This window comes from Parasteatoda tepidariorum, chromosome 8, assembly GCF_982258835.1.
Source record: "Parasteatoda tepidariorum strain Cologne lab strain chromosome 8, Ptep-v5.0, whole genome shotgun sequence".
Taxonomy (NCBI): domain Eukaryota; kingdom Metazoa; phylum Arthropoda; class Arachnida; order Araneae; family Theridiidae; genus Parasteatoda; species Parasteatoda tepidariorum.
In genome coordinates this window covers 86,890,579-86,904,716 of record NC_141762.1, presented here as the reverse complement: position 1 = coordinate 86,904,716, position 14,138 = coordinate 86,890,579, and the positions used below count along the sequence as shown (strand labels likewise).

Sequence of the window (14,138 nt, the reverse complement as noted above, 5' to 3'; positions counted from 1 at the left end):
AAATAGAAAGACACTCAAAATAAGTGAAACACAGAAATAGAAAGACACTCAAAATAAGTGAAACACATTTATAAAAATAATAAGTTCTGATTTTTTAAAAAATAAAAACCAATATACTATTTAGATGGAATAGTAAATTTTAATATTTACTTTTAGTTAAAAAGGATTCCAAATGGGAGTTTAATAAGTAATGATATTTTGAAATAATTACCATCCATCCTGGTTATATAAGTCTAATCTCAGAAATCAGGGGGTCATCTTATACACCGTTAATAAAGTTGAACATTTGTTAATCGTGAAATATCAATTCATTATAAACAATGAGATAAATATGTGTCAATTTTTCCCTTTAAATAATTTTTTAATACGTTATGTTCAGCTAATGTTGCACTTTCTCTCATTATTTAATGTTATTTTTAGAAACCATGCTTCAAATTATGTCCAGAAAAAAATTAAGAACTCAAAAAGTTTAAATAATTTATTCAAGAATATTTCATAAAAATAATACTCAATCAAAAATTTAAAAAAAATGTCATAAGACTGCAAATCTAAAGATTCCAGAACATCATCTGTGTCGGATTCAATTACGTTAGAAGTGTCTTCATACAAATCCCATTTCACAGTGGATTCTACTTTCGTCTTCATCTGTTGAGTCCCACAAAAAATCATCTTTACACCCATCCAAAGAATTCAAAATTCCACATTTTTGAAAGATTTTGCAATAACATTTGAGTCCACATTTTGCCATGCGTCTAGTATCATGTAACTGTTCGCCTCACAGCATTTGAACAATGTGAAATATTTTTAACTTGAAAAAATTTTGTAGACTTTTTTTTTTTTTTTTAAGTTTTAGAAATTTTCATATTCATTGTTTTCAACGATCAATCTATACACCCAACATGCCAGAAATTTCTTAATTAAATATAGGAGGTCAACTGATACAACAGGTTGACTTATACATCGGGATATACAATAGCAGGAGAGTAATATAACTTAAATTGAAATAACTGATTATGTCTAATATATTTTTTAAAGTAATTTTTATTTAGTTTTTATGTTATAATTATTTTAAATAGTAGTTCTTATTTTAGTTTAGTTAGTGACTAATGTTGTTTTATTTATAATGTTGACGAAATATTTTTAATGTTCTTTGTTATCATATAAAGTTCAGCTTTTTTTCCAAAACCTCCTTGGCATATCTGTCAAAAATAAACTCCTGATTGTTGTTGCAATCACCTTTTACTTTTAGTTTAATGTGAGAGGCAACACAGAAATGGTTTATTAGTTTGTGAAAATAATGAGCCATTTCTGTCTATGTCAGATTCAATTGTTGCAGATATAACTCTATTTTTGCTTCCTAAAAGTGGTGCTTATAAAATTTTTATTTTTCAGATCAAAGCTAAGCAAGCATTGTTCTTTAGTTCAAATACCAATAGGATCTGAAAGCAATGTCACTGGTGTAATAGATATAATTAATCGCAAAGCTCTGTATTATGAAGGAGACAATGGGTAAAATAATTTCTCAATGTTATTTTTCCACAATCTTTAAATTTCTATTAAATTTTATTGTATAAAACTCACTTACTTTTATGCTTATTTATATATTTGATTAAAAAACTTTTCATAAATGTTTCTGAAGTAATATTATCAATCTAATAACATTTACTCAGAATTAAGAATATTTTTTTTCAATATTCTAAGTAAATAATAAAGTAAATAAAAAAAATTTCAGAACTAGAATGTTAAATTAGAAATACTGTTCATATTTAAAAATATAACTTCAAACTAATAAGCCTTCAGTAATTAAGATTCATATAATAAGACTCTTGACCTCAACTATTTTTGGAAGACGTTACCAAAACATCTTCTTGAATGAGAAAAAATTTTATTCAATTTCTACATTTTAGTACCAAATGTAATTTTAATTTTCATTGTGCCCCAACCATTCCAAGCACTAGGATTTATTAAATGGAATTATGTTTTTTCTTCTGATTAAATGGTTTCTCTGTTTATCTTAAAATGAATAAAAATAAATTTAGCTGACTAATGGCATAAGACATTCATATCAAACAGGAATATAATTTAAAAAAGTAAGAAAAGATGTTTCTTTCTCTTATCAGCTTGAATATTTTTTATAAAATAATTAATTTTTTTTTCTATTTTTAATGACAGTTTTGCCCAATTTAACCAACTCCCTCAGTATGTCAGATCTTTATAAGTCCATGTTTTAATGTATAAACATTAAACTGTTGGTAAAATTACTCAAAATAAGTAGTAGCTATATGCTATAATAAAGTTTTTTTTAAAAATACATTTGTGTTTTATTTTTCTATCATAAATCATGAAAAATTGATGCATTTTTATTTTCTGTTAAACTGTTCTTTTTTAGTGGCCATATTTTGGATTTGTCCTCACAACAGTAAATGATAACACTAACTGTAATAATAATGAAACATTTGTTGGAACTTTTTTAACAAACATCAAAAAAGGGTGTCAGTTGTTGTGTGGATGAGCATCAAATAATCGGATCTTTACTTTAAAGCTTAAATTATTACAAAAACCAATTTAATTTAAAATGTCCAACTTTAATAATTAGAACAATTGCAATAGTGCAACAAAGAAGAAATTTTAAAATAATAGGTTATTATAGCATCAAGATATTTCATTTTTAATTAAATTCTAAGCAATACTTGTTTTTCAGAAAGTTTTTTACTTTCTTAAAAGTTCTTTTCCAAATGATTTTAAAACAGAACATGCTTAGAGTTCTAATGGACACTCTGCAAAAAAAAATATATATATACACTTCTAAAACTAGGGCTTCTTCGCTACTTGAATTTTAATTCCTTGAATCACACAGAGATTTGAAGAAAAAGGACATTAAATAAAAATTAAAAGATTTTAAATTAAAGACAATTTGGTGTGCTACACAAAGAGCTCATATGTAGCACATATATTTCAAGCGTACCATTAATTAAAATGATTTGTTACAGGGTAATGCTGATTTCTATGTAATCTAGACTCTAGATCAGTAGTCCCCAACCTTTTTGTACCTAAGAGCAAATACCAGAATATTGGTCGAATGGCGGGCACCATTTATTTTTTCAAGATAAATTTATAGTTGGTAGACATAGGTAATATTACACACTACATATAGTGCACAAAAAAATTTAATTTTAAAAATTAATTTAACATATGAATATAATTAGTATTAATTTTCTTGTGAAAAATAAATAATTACTAAATTGCTTTCAAAACATATGAAATATAAAAATTATTTATAAAATACAGTCAATGTGGTGTTAGGCATGGCATTTCGCTGGCCAGCGCTAGATAATTGGGAGAATATCATGCTATTTTTAAGAATGGAATTTATTCCTTCAATCATATTCCAGAATTTCTATCTTCGATTCTTCTCGCTTTACTCGAAGAAATTCTGAAATGTATGTTGCTATTACGGTAACGTTTATTTGGTTGGTAAAAGGATTAACAAAAAAGTTATCAAAGGCTCGATGATATTAAATTGTTGAAAGAGCTTTTTAAATTGATCTTTAAACAATTGGAGGTTGATGACAAATGTTAATAAGTCAATTTCACTGTCACCTAACATTTTTTTCATGTTTGGAAAATGCACAAGAGACTTCATTTTCAAATGTGATATCCACAAAACTAGCTTAGCTCTGAACGAGTTTATAGCCTTTATCATTTTTGCTTTATGTTTGTCTTTTTCCTGCAGCTCCAAGTTTAAATTATTTAGTTTTTTCCATTATGTCCATTATGAAAGACAAATCTGCCAGCCAAAGAGGATCTCTCAGTTCCAAAAATGTTTGATTTTTGGCTGCAAGATAATTTTTTATTTCTCCAATTAAATGTAGAAATCTATCAAGTACTTTGCCATTACTGAACCAGAGTACCTCAATATGTATTTGCATAGCATTTATTGGGAAAATGGAAAACTGAAATATTTTATCGTTGGGCACAAGCAGCGGGCGCACCTAGATCGATCGACGGGCGCCATGGTGCCCGCTGGCATAGGGTTGGGGACCCCTGCTCTAGATTATATAGAAATCAACATTTCTTTACTTCTAGACTTATCCTAGTTTTATATATTGGATAAATGCTTTTAAACTTTCTTACTGGAAACTCCCTTGTTGTTTGATACGTTCATTCTTAACTTAAAATTTAATAAAAAAAAATAACTTCAATAGGTATGATAGAAATCTTTGTATTAACCTATCAAAAATTATTTTTATTGGTATAGTAGGTTAAATTCTCAACTTAGTTTAAAAGGGTAGACTGGAAAGTTCATAGGGTACAACCAAATTTTATTCTTTTTTTTATGAACTTTAAATGATAGTTTTCAAAATAAGTAGCATACATTTTGAAATATGCATTATACAAAAATACAGATTTAACTTGTTTGTTTTTTAAACTAATTTGAAATATTTTTTAATAACTATTATTTTTTTATTATTTAATATCTATATTTGGCAAAATAATTTGAGTATATATAAATTATTAAAAATGTCTATGCCATTGTCATATGATTAAAATTTGATTTTTTAACAAATTATTAAATATCTTTTTTAAATTCAAGCCTACCTACGATTTAGTTTATAATTAATATTTAGTTTATAGTTATAATTTAAATATTGTTTAATTTAAAATCTGCACGAAATTAAATATTTTAATAATGATATTCTAAGTAATAGATTAAGCTTTTTAACTATTTCAATTAGGTTTAATTATGTATTGCTTTTTTTGTTGTTTTTTTATACAGTGAAATTGTGAGGGAAGCTGAAGTTCCATCTGATTTAAAAAGCTCTATGGAAGCTCATAGACAAGAACTAATTGGTAAATTTTATTTATTTCTTCTTTCTTTATTTCTTACCAAGTTTTATGTATCACCAAACTTTATCTAACTTTAATTGGGCTTTATCACCAACCAAAGAAGGTGACCTTCTTTAAAACTGTAATAAAGCCCAGTTTTCTTTTCTTTTTTTCTTATTGAATCTTAATTTTCTGTTCTATTTTAATTTGTCAAAAATTTCTTATTTTAGTATCTTTTTGGTTATTTAGAGTTAAACTCTAAATGTTTTATAAAATTCTTTGTGTAATGATCAAATTTAAAGTAATATGGTCGATAATTTTATTAAAACTAAGTGCAATTTTATACAACAAAATGAGTTGAAGATTTTTTTATTGTTTGTTTTTGAAGAAAATAATACTTACCATATTTCATATAAATGTTTCCAAGGAGAATCATAATACTGTATGAACAGAGCGTAAATAGATTCTAATATTACTATAGCAAAATAAGTTCTATGCTACTGAAAAAGGTTTCTTCTGACCTAGTTACTCGTTCAAGCAAAAATCAATTTAATTTCTTTTCCCTGGTAGAAAAAGGCTTTTATTTTAAAAAATCAATATAAACTATAAATTGCTTGGAATTTTTTTATACATAGATTATCAAGTTTATTTTTGAAAGTGTTTTTACTGTCAGTTTTTTAAGCTAATTTGAGCGCTATTATAATTTTTTTACTGTGCTAGTTTCACATTGACTAAAATATAAGAACGTTTTTTAATAAAGTAGCTGGTTTAACTTAAAAGTAATACATCTGTGTTAACAAAAGACGATACAGTCATCACTTATCATTTTCCATTTTAATATTCAAGTGTAAAATTTTTCATTGAATTTTGTCATTAAATTTTATTTTTTATTCATAAAACCCTTACAACTTTTAAACTATAGGTCCAATCCATATTTAGACTGATTTGATTGAGCATAAAAAATTACATCTAAAACAATTTCTCATTTGTCAAAATAACTGTGTTTAAATTCCTTCATCTTTCCTCCTTAACTTTGAAACCTGGCATGTGAGGTCATGTAATGTTTTACCGCCTGCTAAATGGCATATATTTGAGAGTTTGATGCCAATCAAACTTTTTTTTGTCTAGATTTTGACAATTTTTTTAGTATCTTTAGTGCATTTATTAAAATTTTATTCCATATTCTCAAGAAAACTAATACTTGCCAAGGGATCATATAGCAAATATTTTTAAAAATTATCCATGAATACCATAGAGATATGAATAAGCACCCAATGTAGCATTTCTTGTATACAAGATTTTGGCAACATAACATTTTGTCTTAAAACCTAACTATGTAAAATTGAAAGTTTGTTTTTTTATTGCATGTATTTTTTCTTTCATAGTACATGTATTTTTGCTTTTTGTTGTAGAATTACGTTGATCACTGATATTAAGTAATCTTTGACATTTTATTTACTTCATTTTGCATTTAAAATACTATATTTCATTTATATTTCTAAATCACTATAACATTATTTGAATTGATTTTATCTCGTCTGGATAAAATGAATGATTTTCTTTTTCTTTTTTTCCCCTTTTTTTATATGGTAAATGTTTGCTTTTTTTTGTTTTAATTGTTGTTTTCTTGTGAAGATTTTTTCAAATATTTTATTACGTACTCACTTTTAAAAATTTTTACCTCATTTCTCACGCTTCCATGTAATAAAAATGTTTTTGTTTGAACATGTTTTATACATTTGTTTAATGTTTTGAGAATGACAGAGACACAATGTGAAATTATAATGGTAAAAATTTTTGACATTTGAGGGGATTCTGGCAATATAAATAATTAACCACATTTTTAAATCATTCATTGGAGCATTTTTTGTTAAAACACCATATATCGCATGTATACAATGAAATATTCTATGTATTGTGCTGATTGCTTGTTGAAATTCAAAAAACTTGTTAATGTCTATCTAAAATCTAATCTCAGGAAAAATATGTTTTTTCACTATATTGTTTCTATTTTAAATTGTATCATAAAAAATATTTTCATTTTTTATGCTATGAATTACATATTCATATCTTTCAATTATTAATTGCATGCACTATTTTTATCTTTAGAACATCTATCAAATGTTGATGACACTATAGGAGAATTATTTCTAGAAGAAAAACCTATTAGTGAAAAAGATATTCAAGTAAATATTTTTTACCTTAATTAAATAGTTTAGGTACATATTTTACCTTTTTAACCTTCAGAATAAGGTTTTCTGTATACAGAGTTAAGACAATATATTTTACTTGTTCTGCTGAAAAAGAAAAAAATTATTCTGAATTTGTTAAGGACAAACTAGTTCATATAGGTAATACTAGTTTTGATTCGTTTTTGTAAAAAGTTCATTTTTTATATTCGTGATTAATAGTTTTTAAATGACTACTGTTGGAAAAAGTTTGCACTCATTTTTTCCTCTATATTAAAAAATTTTTGATCTATAAAAAAATATCAAAAACAATATATTAGCAGAAATTAAATTAATCCTTAATTTGTGAGGACTAAAAATAATAAATATTTATAAATGTAGCATTCATAATTGTCTTCATCTAATTGTGGATTTAAATCATTGATTTAATTAGCATACATTAAAGCATAGTTTATGTTATTTACAGAATGCCATAAGACGTTCATGCCTTCAAAGAAAATTTACTCCTGTTTACCTTGGTTCAGCATTAAAAAACAAAGGTGTTCAACCTCTATTAGATGCTGTTCTGTCTTATTTGCCTAACCCAGCTGAAGTGGAAAATTATGCATTTAAAGGTGAAGGGTAAGTTTATTAGGGTGTAAAAAAAAGTTTTTTGCTATCATTCAGAATTTACAATATTCTCTGTTGAACAATAGTTCTGTGTACTGCCTTATTTAATGAAATTACTCATATGTGGGCAATTTACATTTGCTTTTAAACTTGGGACAAGAATAAAATTCAAGATAAAGTGTTGAGAAATCAAAGTTATGCCAAAACCTATGCAATTATTGCTTAAAATTACTTTTCTTAATAATGTATCTTACTCTACGGAAAATACCAGTGTAAAAACAAGACTATGTTGTAGTTGTTATCATCCTTTCGAATTTGATGTTAGTGAATTATTAAAAATAAGCTATAAATTCTTAATGTAGCTCAGTTAATAAAAGAGAGGATATCTAACTTTATTTGAAGAGTGTTTGTTGCCAAGTGTGCTTGGGGGCTTCTTTCACTTAAGCACTCAAAGACTGTCTCTTAGTATCTTCATCCACTGAAAGCCACAAAAGACTTAGAAAAATAAATAAATGTTAACTTGCATTTCTAACCCTCTGACTTAAAGGCCTAAGATAATTGTTAAGTTACGGGTCAAATAATACGAAAATGAACTCTCGCTTGAAATCTGGATCTTTTTTTTTTTAATGTGCTTAGAACCATCTACGAAGAATTTCAATTTTCTCATAATTTTTCCAAAACTATTTTATGTTGGTTTGTGTTTTTGATAATATCGAAGTGTATGATGTTGTTTTAATCCTAAATTTTAAAGTATTAATCAAACTTATCTCTATTGTTTCAACTTAGTTCTGATCCTGAAAAGATTTTGATGAACCCAGCCAGAGATGACTCAAACCCTTTCCTGTGTCTGGCTTTTAAGTTAGAAGTGAGTTACTGCTCTACTTTGAGAACTCATTTTAGAATCAACTATTTTTTTATTTTATTTTAGCATTACTTATTTTGCAAAATAAGAAGAAACTACAGTGAAATCATAATAATTAGATGTGGATATGACTTACCTCGAATTATCAAATACTCAGATTATCGAATTCATTAAATTAAACAAATGGAAATTTTAACAAAAATTTTAATGTAAGTATAATTAAAAGCTGTTCAAATATTATGTAAGCAAATAACAGGGGGTTTGTATTTTTGCTAACAAGGGGGGAAGAGAGATATTTAGCTATGCATATCAGGGATGATAGTATTCTGGGTTTATCATATTATCCTTACGGGTCAAAAAATTAGGATCAAGGCATATGATTTTTCCGGGAATATCGCAGTATTACACGTTTCTCAAGATTATTGGTTCTTGGACTTTAACTGATAAAGAACTTATAATCCGACAAAATTTTCGTGGAAGTACTCAATCTAAAATTCAAACGTTTAAAGTTTCTCTAATTTCCGCTAGGGAGACGCTTACATACACGTGATTCTTTTGGTTTGCCGAATTTTCACCATTTTCATTAATTTGAAACTGCGCCGGAATCTGTTAATATCACGATCCCTATTCGGGTCGATTTGAATATCAAACAGCAATTTTCGTATTAACCTTATTTAAAAGTTGTGCATTGCTATTTGTATCCACAGGGTTTAAAAATCGTAACATCACAATTTGTATTCATGCGATTTCAAAAATCCAACATCACGATGCTTACAAGAACTAAGATTTTTCTTAAATTAGTTACTTTAAAGGTGCAATAGTTGTCATTTGTATGTAGTTTAATTTTAAATCCTTTAATTAATCCTTTAATCCTACTGACTTCTTTTAATTAATACCTTATTATAGGCTGGTAGATTTGGTCAAGTCACTTACTTAAGAATATATCAAGGCAAACTGAAAAGAGGAGAACTACTATACAATGTAAAAACCGGAAAACGTCTCAAGTGTACCCGCATAGTTCGAATGCATTCAAATGAAATGGAGGACACCGAAGAAGCCTATGCTGGTGATATTGTCGCTGTCTTTGGTTTGGATTGTGCGAGTGGTGATTCATTTGTTACAGATAAAAATTTGAAACTGACAATGGTAAATTTAATCTTTATAAAATTCTCAGCCGTAAAAAATTATTTTGCATTCTATTCAATCTTAGTGATAAAATTTATTTATACATCTACATTTTATTGACCTATTTTGCATTATTATAGCTCATTTTCATGGATTTTAATAAAATAGATACATTTGTTTAGGAGAGGAAATCATATCAGATTTAGAAAGCGTGTTATTATGATATTATTTAAAAATTTTATGACTTCAAAATTTAGTTAAAATATATTGCTTTGTTTATAAGTTTCAGTTAACATAGTTGAATTTTTGGTGTGTAATAAATTACAGTGCAAATATTAATCCTTTCAAATGTTTTCAGATTAAAAAAAAATTATAAATAAAGTGAACGTTTAATACATAATATGTTTATATATAGCTTTAAAAAGTAGATATTGAATATTGTTTTGTTTTTTTTCACAAGAAAAAACATGATCATAATAAAAATCTGCCAATTATTAAAGCAGTAAATAAATATTTGGAAGAATATCTGTATAGATAAAATCAAATTGTTTTCTGTTTTTATTGATTTATTTTTTAAGTAAATGGACAAGTTGTTCTACATAAAATTATTTTTCTAGCTAGAGTTAAAGTATCACTACTTACATAAAGCTACCCACTTTATTTTATCTTTTTTCTTTTCTTTTTTTTTACCAAAAATTGTGAAATTAAATTTGTTTTTGGCCTGTTTTTCAGTACCTAATCTATAATATTAGATATATTTCTATTCCATTTTCATTAAATTTGTGTGCATTATGTGTAATTATAAATTACTTTTTTATAAAGAGATATAGCTAAAAATCCACAAAATATTGTTGAAAAATGATTCTTTTAATTAATTTTTATCTAATAAAAAAATTCACAAGTCTTAGTTTTTCCTTAGTTTCTCCAGTAATTATTCTCATCCTTACTTTGGTTTCCTAGTTTTTTAATGACTAGTTTATTTTTCGAAAATTGGTACACTACTAACATGAAAGAATTGTCACCTGCATACATTATTGGAATGCCTTTAACATTATTGATAAGTGATACTTTTTAATAATGCTCATTCTTTTCTAAAATAAATTATTTTGACTTATCTGCGCTTACTGATTTTTTGTGTTATTTTTCAAGTAATTAACTTGGATATATAATAAATTTACTGTATTTCCCAAAATGTCTAAATAATATGAAAGTTGATTTTTTTAGGTCAACTAATTTGAATGATGAGCATTAAAATGTGTGAAGAAAAAAATTTCATTCACAATTTTTAAATTTACTTTGTTTTGTAGGAGCCTATGTTTGTACCAGATCCTGTTATTGCTATGTCTATTAAGCCAAAAGATAAAAAGCACCTTGAAAACTTTTCCAAAGCTGTGAATCGTTTCACTAAAGAAGATCCAACTTTTCACTTTTATTTTGATCATGATAGTAGAGAGGTAAGTAAAAAAAAAAAAAAAAAGAAACTCAAAAATATTTGCTTACATGTCTCTTTTTTCATGCTGACATGAACTGAAACAAGGATTAAAAATGTTTTCTTACATCTATATTTTTGGAAGATTTTTTTTTTCTTCCCCAGCTTGAAATTATAATTTCTGGTACATGTTCTCCAAAATAACGGGTGCTAGTGCTTTATTCTACTGGTTAAAACATTCCATTCATTTCTTTTAATATGAAAGTGGGTTAATAGTGACATTTTTATGGGGGAGGGCTAATGATTTGCTTTACTTTAAAATTTTTAATAGCTTAAATATAGAGAAAAGGTAACAGGGGGCTGTTAAAAAAAAAGTTATGAAATATCTAAATTCGAATTGGCAAAAAAAAAATTTTTTTTTATGATTAAAAAAAATTATCAAACTTAGTAAACTTTAAATGTAATATATATTTTTTATTGTTATAATTATTTCCCCCTTTTATGTATTTTATATTTATTAATATTGCTTACTTTCTGCTTTGTTTATTATTTTGTTACTAAAGCTTTATTGTTGTTTTTAATTTATTTTGATATATGTAATTATAATTTTCATTGATAGATATTTTTTTAAGTCATCATGAATTTCACGACATTTTTTTCAACTTATTTGTTAATAAATTTATTGTTACTGTTATTTTGTTTTTACTAAATAAATTAAAACTAAGATTATAATCTAACTACGATAACTAACATCGTTTTTAGATTTTTTATTTATTTATTTTGGCTAATTTTCATTTTACGATTAAAAAAAAAAACATTTTTTTTAAAATAGTAAAATTAATTTCATGCATTCTAAATCAAAAAGAATTCAAAAACTTCATCCTAAAACCTTTATTTCCAAATTTATAAGACTTTTTCTTAATTATTTACAAATTTTAAATTTAAATGTGCCTAAAAAAAAATTTCAATTTTTTTTCTTTTTTCTGTATTCTCAATTTTAACTTTTATTAAAAGTTATTTTGAAATGCTCATGATGCATTTTAATATTAAATTTGGTACTTCCAAGTTTAAACTAAAGTTGAATCTGCTATTATTAAATATTTCTAATAAACTAAAAACTTTTAATATTACGTTTTAATAATTACTTGTTAATAACTGTTTTTTTACCTCCATAATTGTGGAAACTTTGTTAATTATTAAATGTTTCTGATAAATATTTACTACTTACAAACCTTAATTTATTTACAGTCTATTGTATCTGGAATGGGAGAACTTCATCTAGAGATATATGCTCAGGTACAAGTTTGTTTGCTTTTTTTTTTCAAAGAAGATTTGTTATAAATTGAAGATCATAATGGAAAAATATGTTAAGTCACAGTTCAATGTTAAGTCAGCTTTAAAAATTGCTCCATAATTAAAACATTGTGAAGTATAATAAAAACCCTTTATCACCTACCACAACCATGGAAAAACAAGTTAGGTAATATTTTGATAAATTTAGATTTAAAAAATTAATTTTAAAATTTGCTTGATAATTGCAATAACCATAACAGTGGAATTAGGAATAAAATACACTATAGTGACAGTAAACCATAACCTGCAACAACCATAAAAAAGTATAGAATGACATTTCATCTGAATTTGAAGGAAAGAAAAAACACTTCAGCTTTAAAACTTATTATGTTAATACAGCACGCATTACATGTTACCGCCAACCACAGAGGCACAATGAATCAGTAGTTAAGGCACTGAATTATCATTGTGAAGGACTGGGTTTCGATCCCCAGTGGCGACTTGAAGTGCATCCATCTTCAAATTAATGGATACCAGCTTGTTTGAGAAGTAAAAGCGCCATGTGTACCATGCTGACCACCTTGCCACTATCATGAAATTGTGGAGCCTTAACCTATTGCGGGAATGCTTTAATTTGACAACCAACCACAACAGTGGAAAACAAACATGTTAAGTGATATTTCATCCAAATTTCGAAGAGAAAAAGGAAATCGGTTTTAAACTTTGTGCTATAACAGCAAATCACAATCGTAAAAACTGCTTTAAAACTTGCTCTGTTATAACAGCAAACTATTACTTGTTACATCCTACCACAACCGTGAGAAAATCATTTTTATGATTTATTCTATAATTACAGATAATCGTAATGGGTTCTTCCATTATATTCTTCTTTTTAACTAGAATTTTTTTATAATATAATAATAAACATAGGTTTTTGTTTTTATTTTAGAGAATGGAAAGAGAGTACAATGTACCTGTTATATTGGGAAAGCCAAAAGTTTCTTTTAGAGAAAGCTTACTTGCGCCATGTGACTTTGATTATTTGCATAAAAAGCAGTCTGGTGGATCTGGCCAATATGGAGGGGTCATGGGGAAAATGAGAGTTAGTTCTTTTATTTTAGTACTTGTTTATTGTTAAAATTAAATTTATATTTTCTGGCTTTGTGCTTTTATGAATCGAATGATATGAAAGACTTTAACTTAACAAAGGTTAACTTGTAAACCATTGAACTTTTTAAAACAATTATTTTTATTATAAATACTTTTGAGAACCAGCAAAATAAAATAAATAATTTAATATTATATTTTTTCTTTATTTGAGGGGTTACTTTATAAAATAGTTTACTTTAATAAAATTAACTTTAATTTAGTAAAATAATAGCTATTAGTTAATAAACATGGGATCTTAATTGTTATATTTTTATTTGACCAGCAGATTTTGAATTTTATCACTTTTATTTGAGCACTTTTTTATCGTTAAAATTAAGTTATTATTTTTTACTTTGTGCTTTCATAAATCCAATGATGTAGTTTCCCTGCTACAGTCCATGTTTGACTGTGACTTCCCTAACAATTCGATCCCAAAGCTGTTGCTTATAAATTTTTTTAATTTTATAAATTTTTATTTTTAACAGCTCTCTCAAGAGGCATCGATCCGTCTCTTTTTTTATTCTGTCTTCCCTGTTTCCATTGTCTGTGACATTGGCCATTCAAAATCTTTTTTTCCAGACCTGTTGTCAGTCATTCTTTCTATGAGTGGAACAGCTCACTCCGGCCTTTAGAACATTCATAATAGGGACTCAGT

General features: G+C 26.2%; 1 protein-coding gene across 1 annotated transcript in view; it reads left to right on the top strand.

Moving 5' to 3' along the window:
• mEFG1 (mitochondrial translation elongation factor G 1) overlaps window positions 1-14,138 on the top strand; it is a 32,425-nt gene that overhangs the window by 6,759 nt on the left and 11,528 nt on the right. The window contains exons 5-13 of the mRNA XM_087169258.1: window positions 1,393-1,509; window positions 4,778-4,851; window positions 6,937-7,013; window positions 7,483-7,637; window positions 8,412-8,490; window positions 9,394-9,633; window positions 10,920-11,066; window positions 12,290-12,337; window positions 13,284-13,436. Coding sequence (XP_087025384.1) covers window positions 1,393-1,509; window positions 4,778-4,851; window positions 6,937-7,013; window positions 7,483-7,637; window positions 8,412-8,490; window positions 9,394-9,633; window positions 10,920-11,066; window positions 12,290-12,337; window positions 13,284-13,436 — 1,090 coding nt within the window. The remainder of the gene's footprint in view (window positions 1-1,392; window positions 1,510-4,777; window positions 4,852-6,936; window positions 7,014-7,482; window positions 7,638-8,411; window positions 8,491-9,393; window positions 9,634-10,919; window positions 11,067-12,289; window positions 12,338-13,283; window positions 13,437-14,138) is intronic.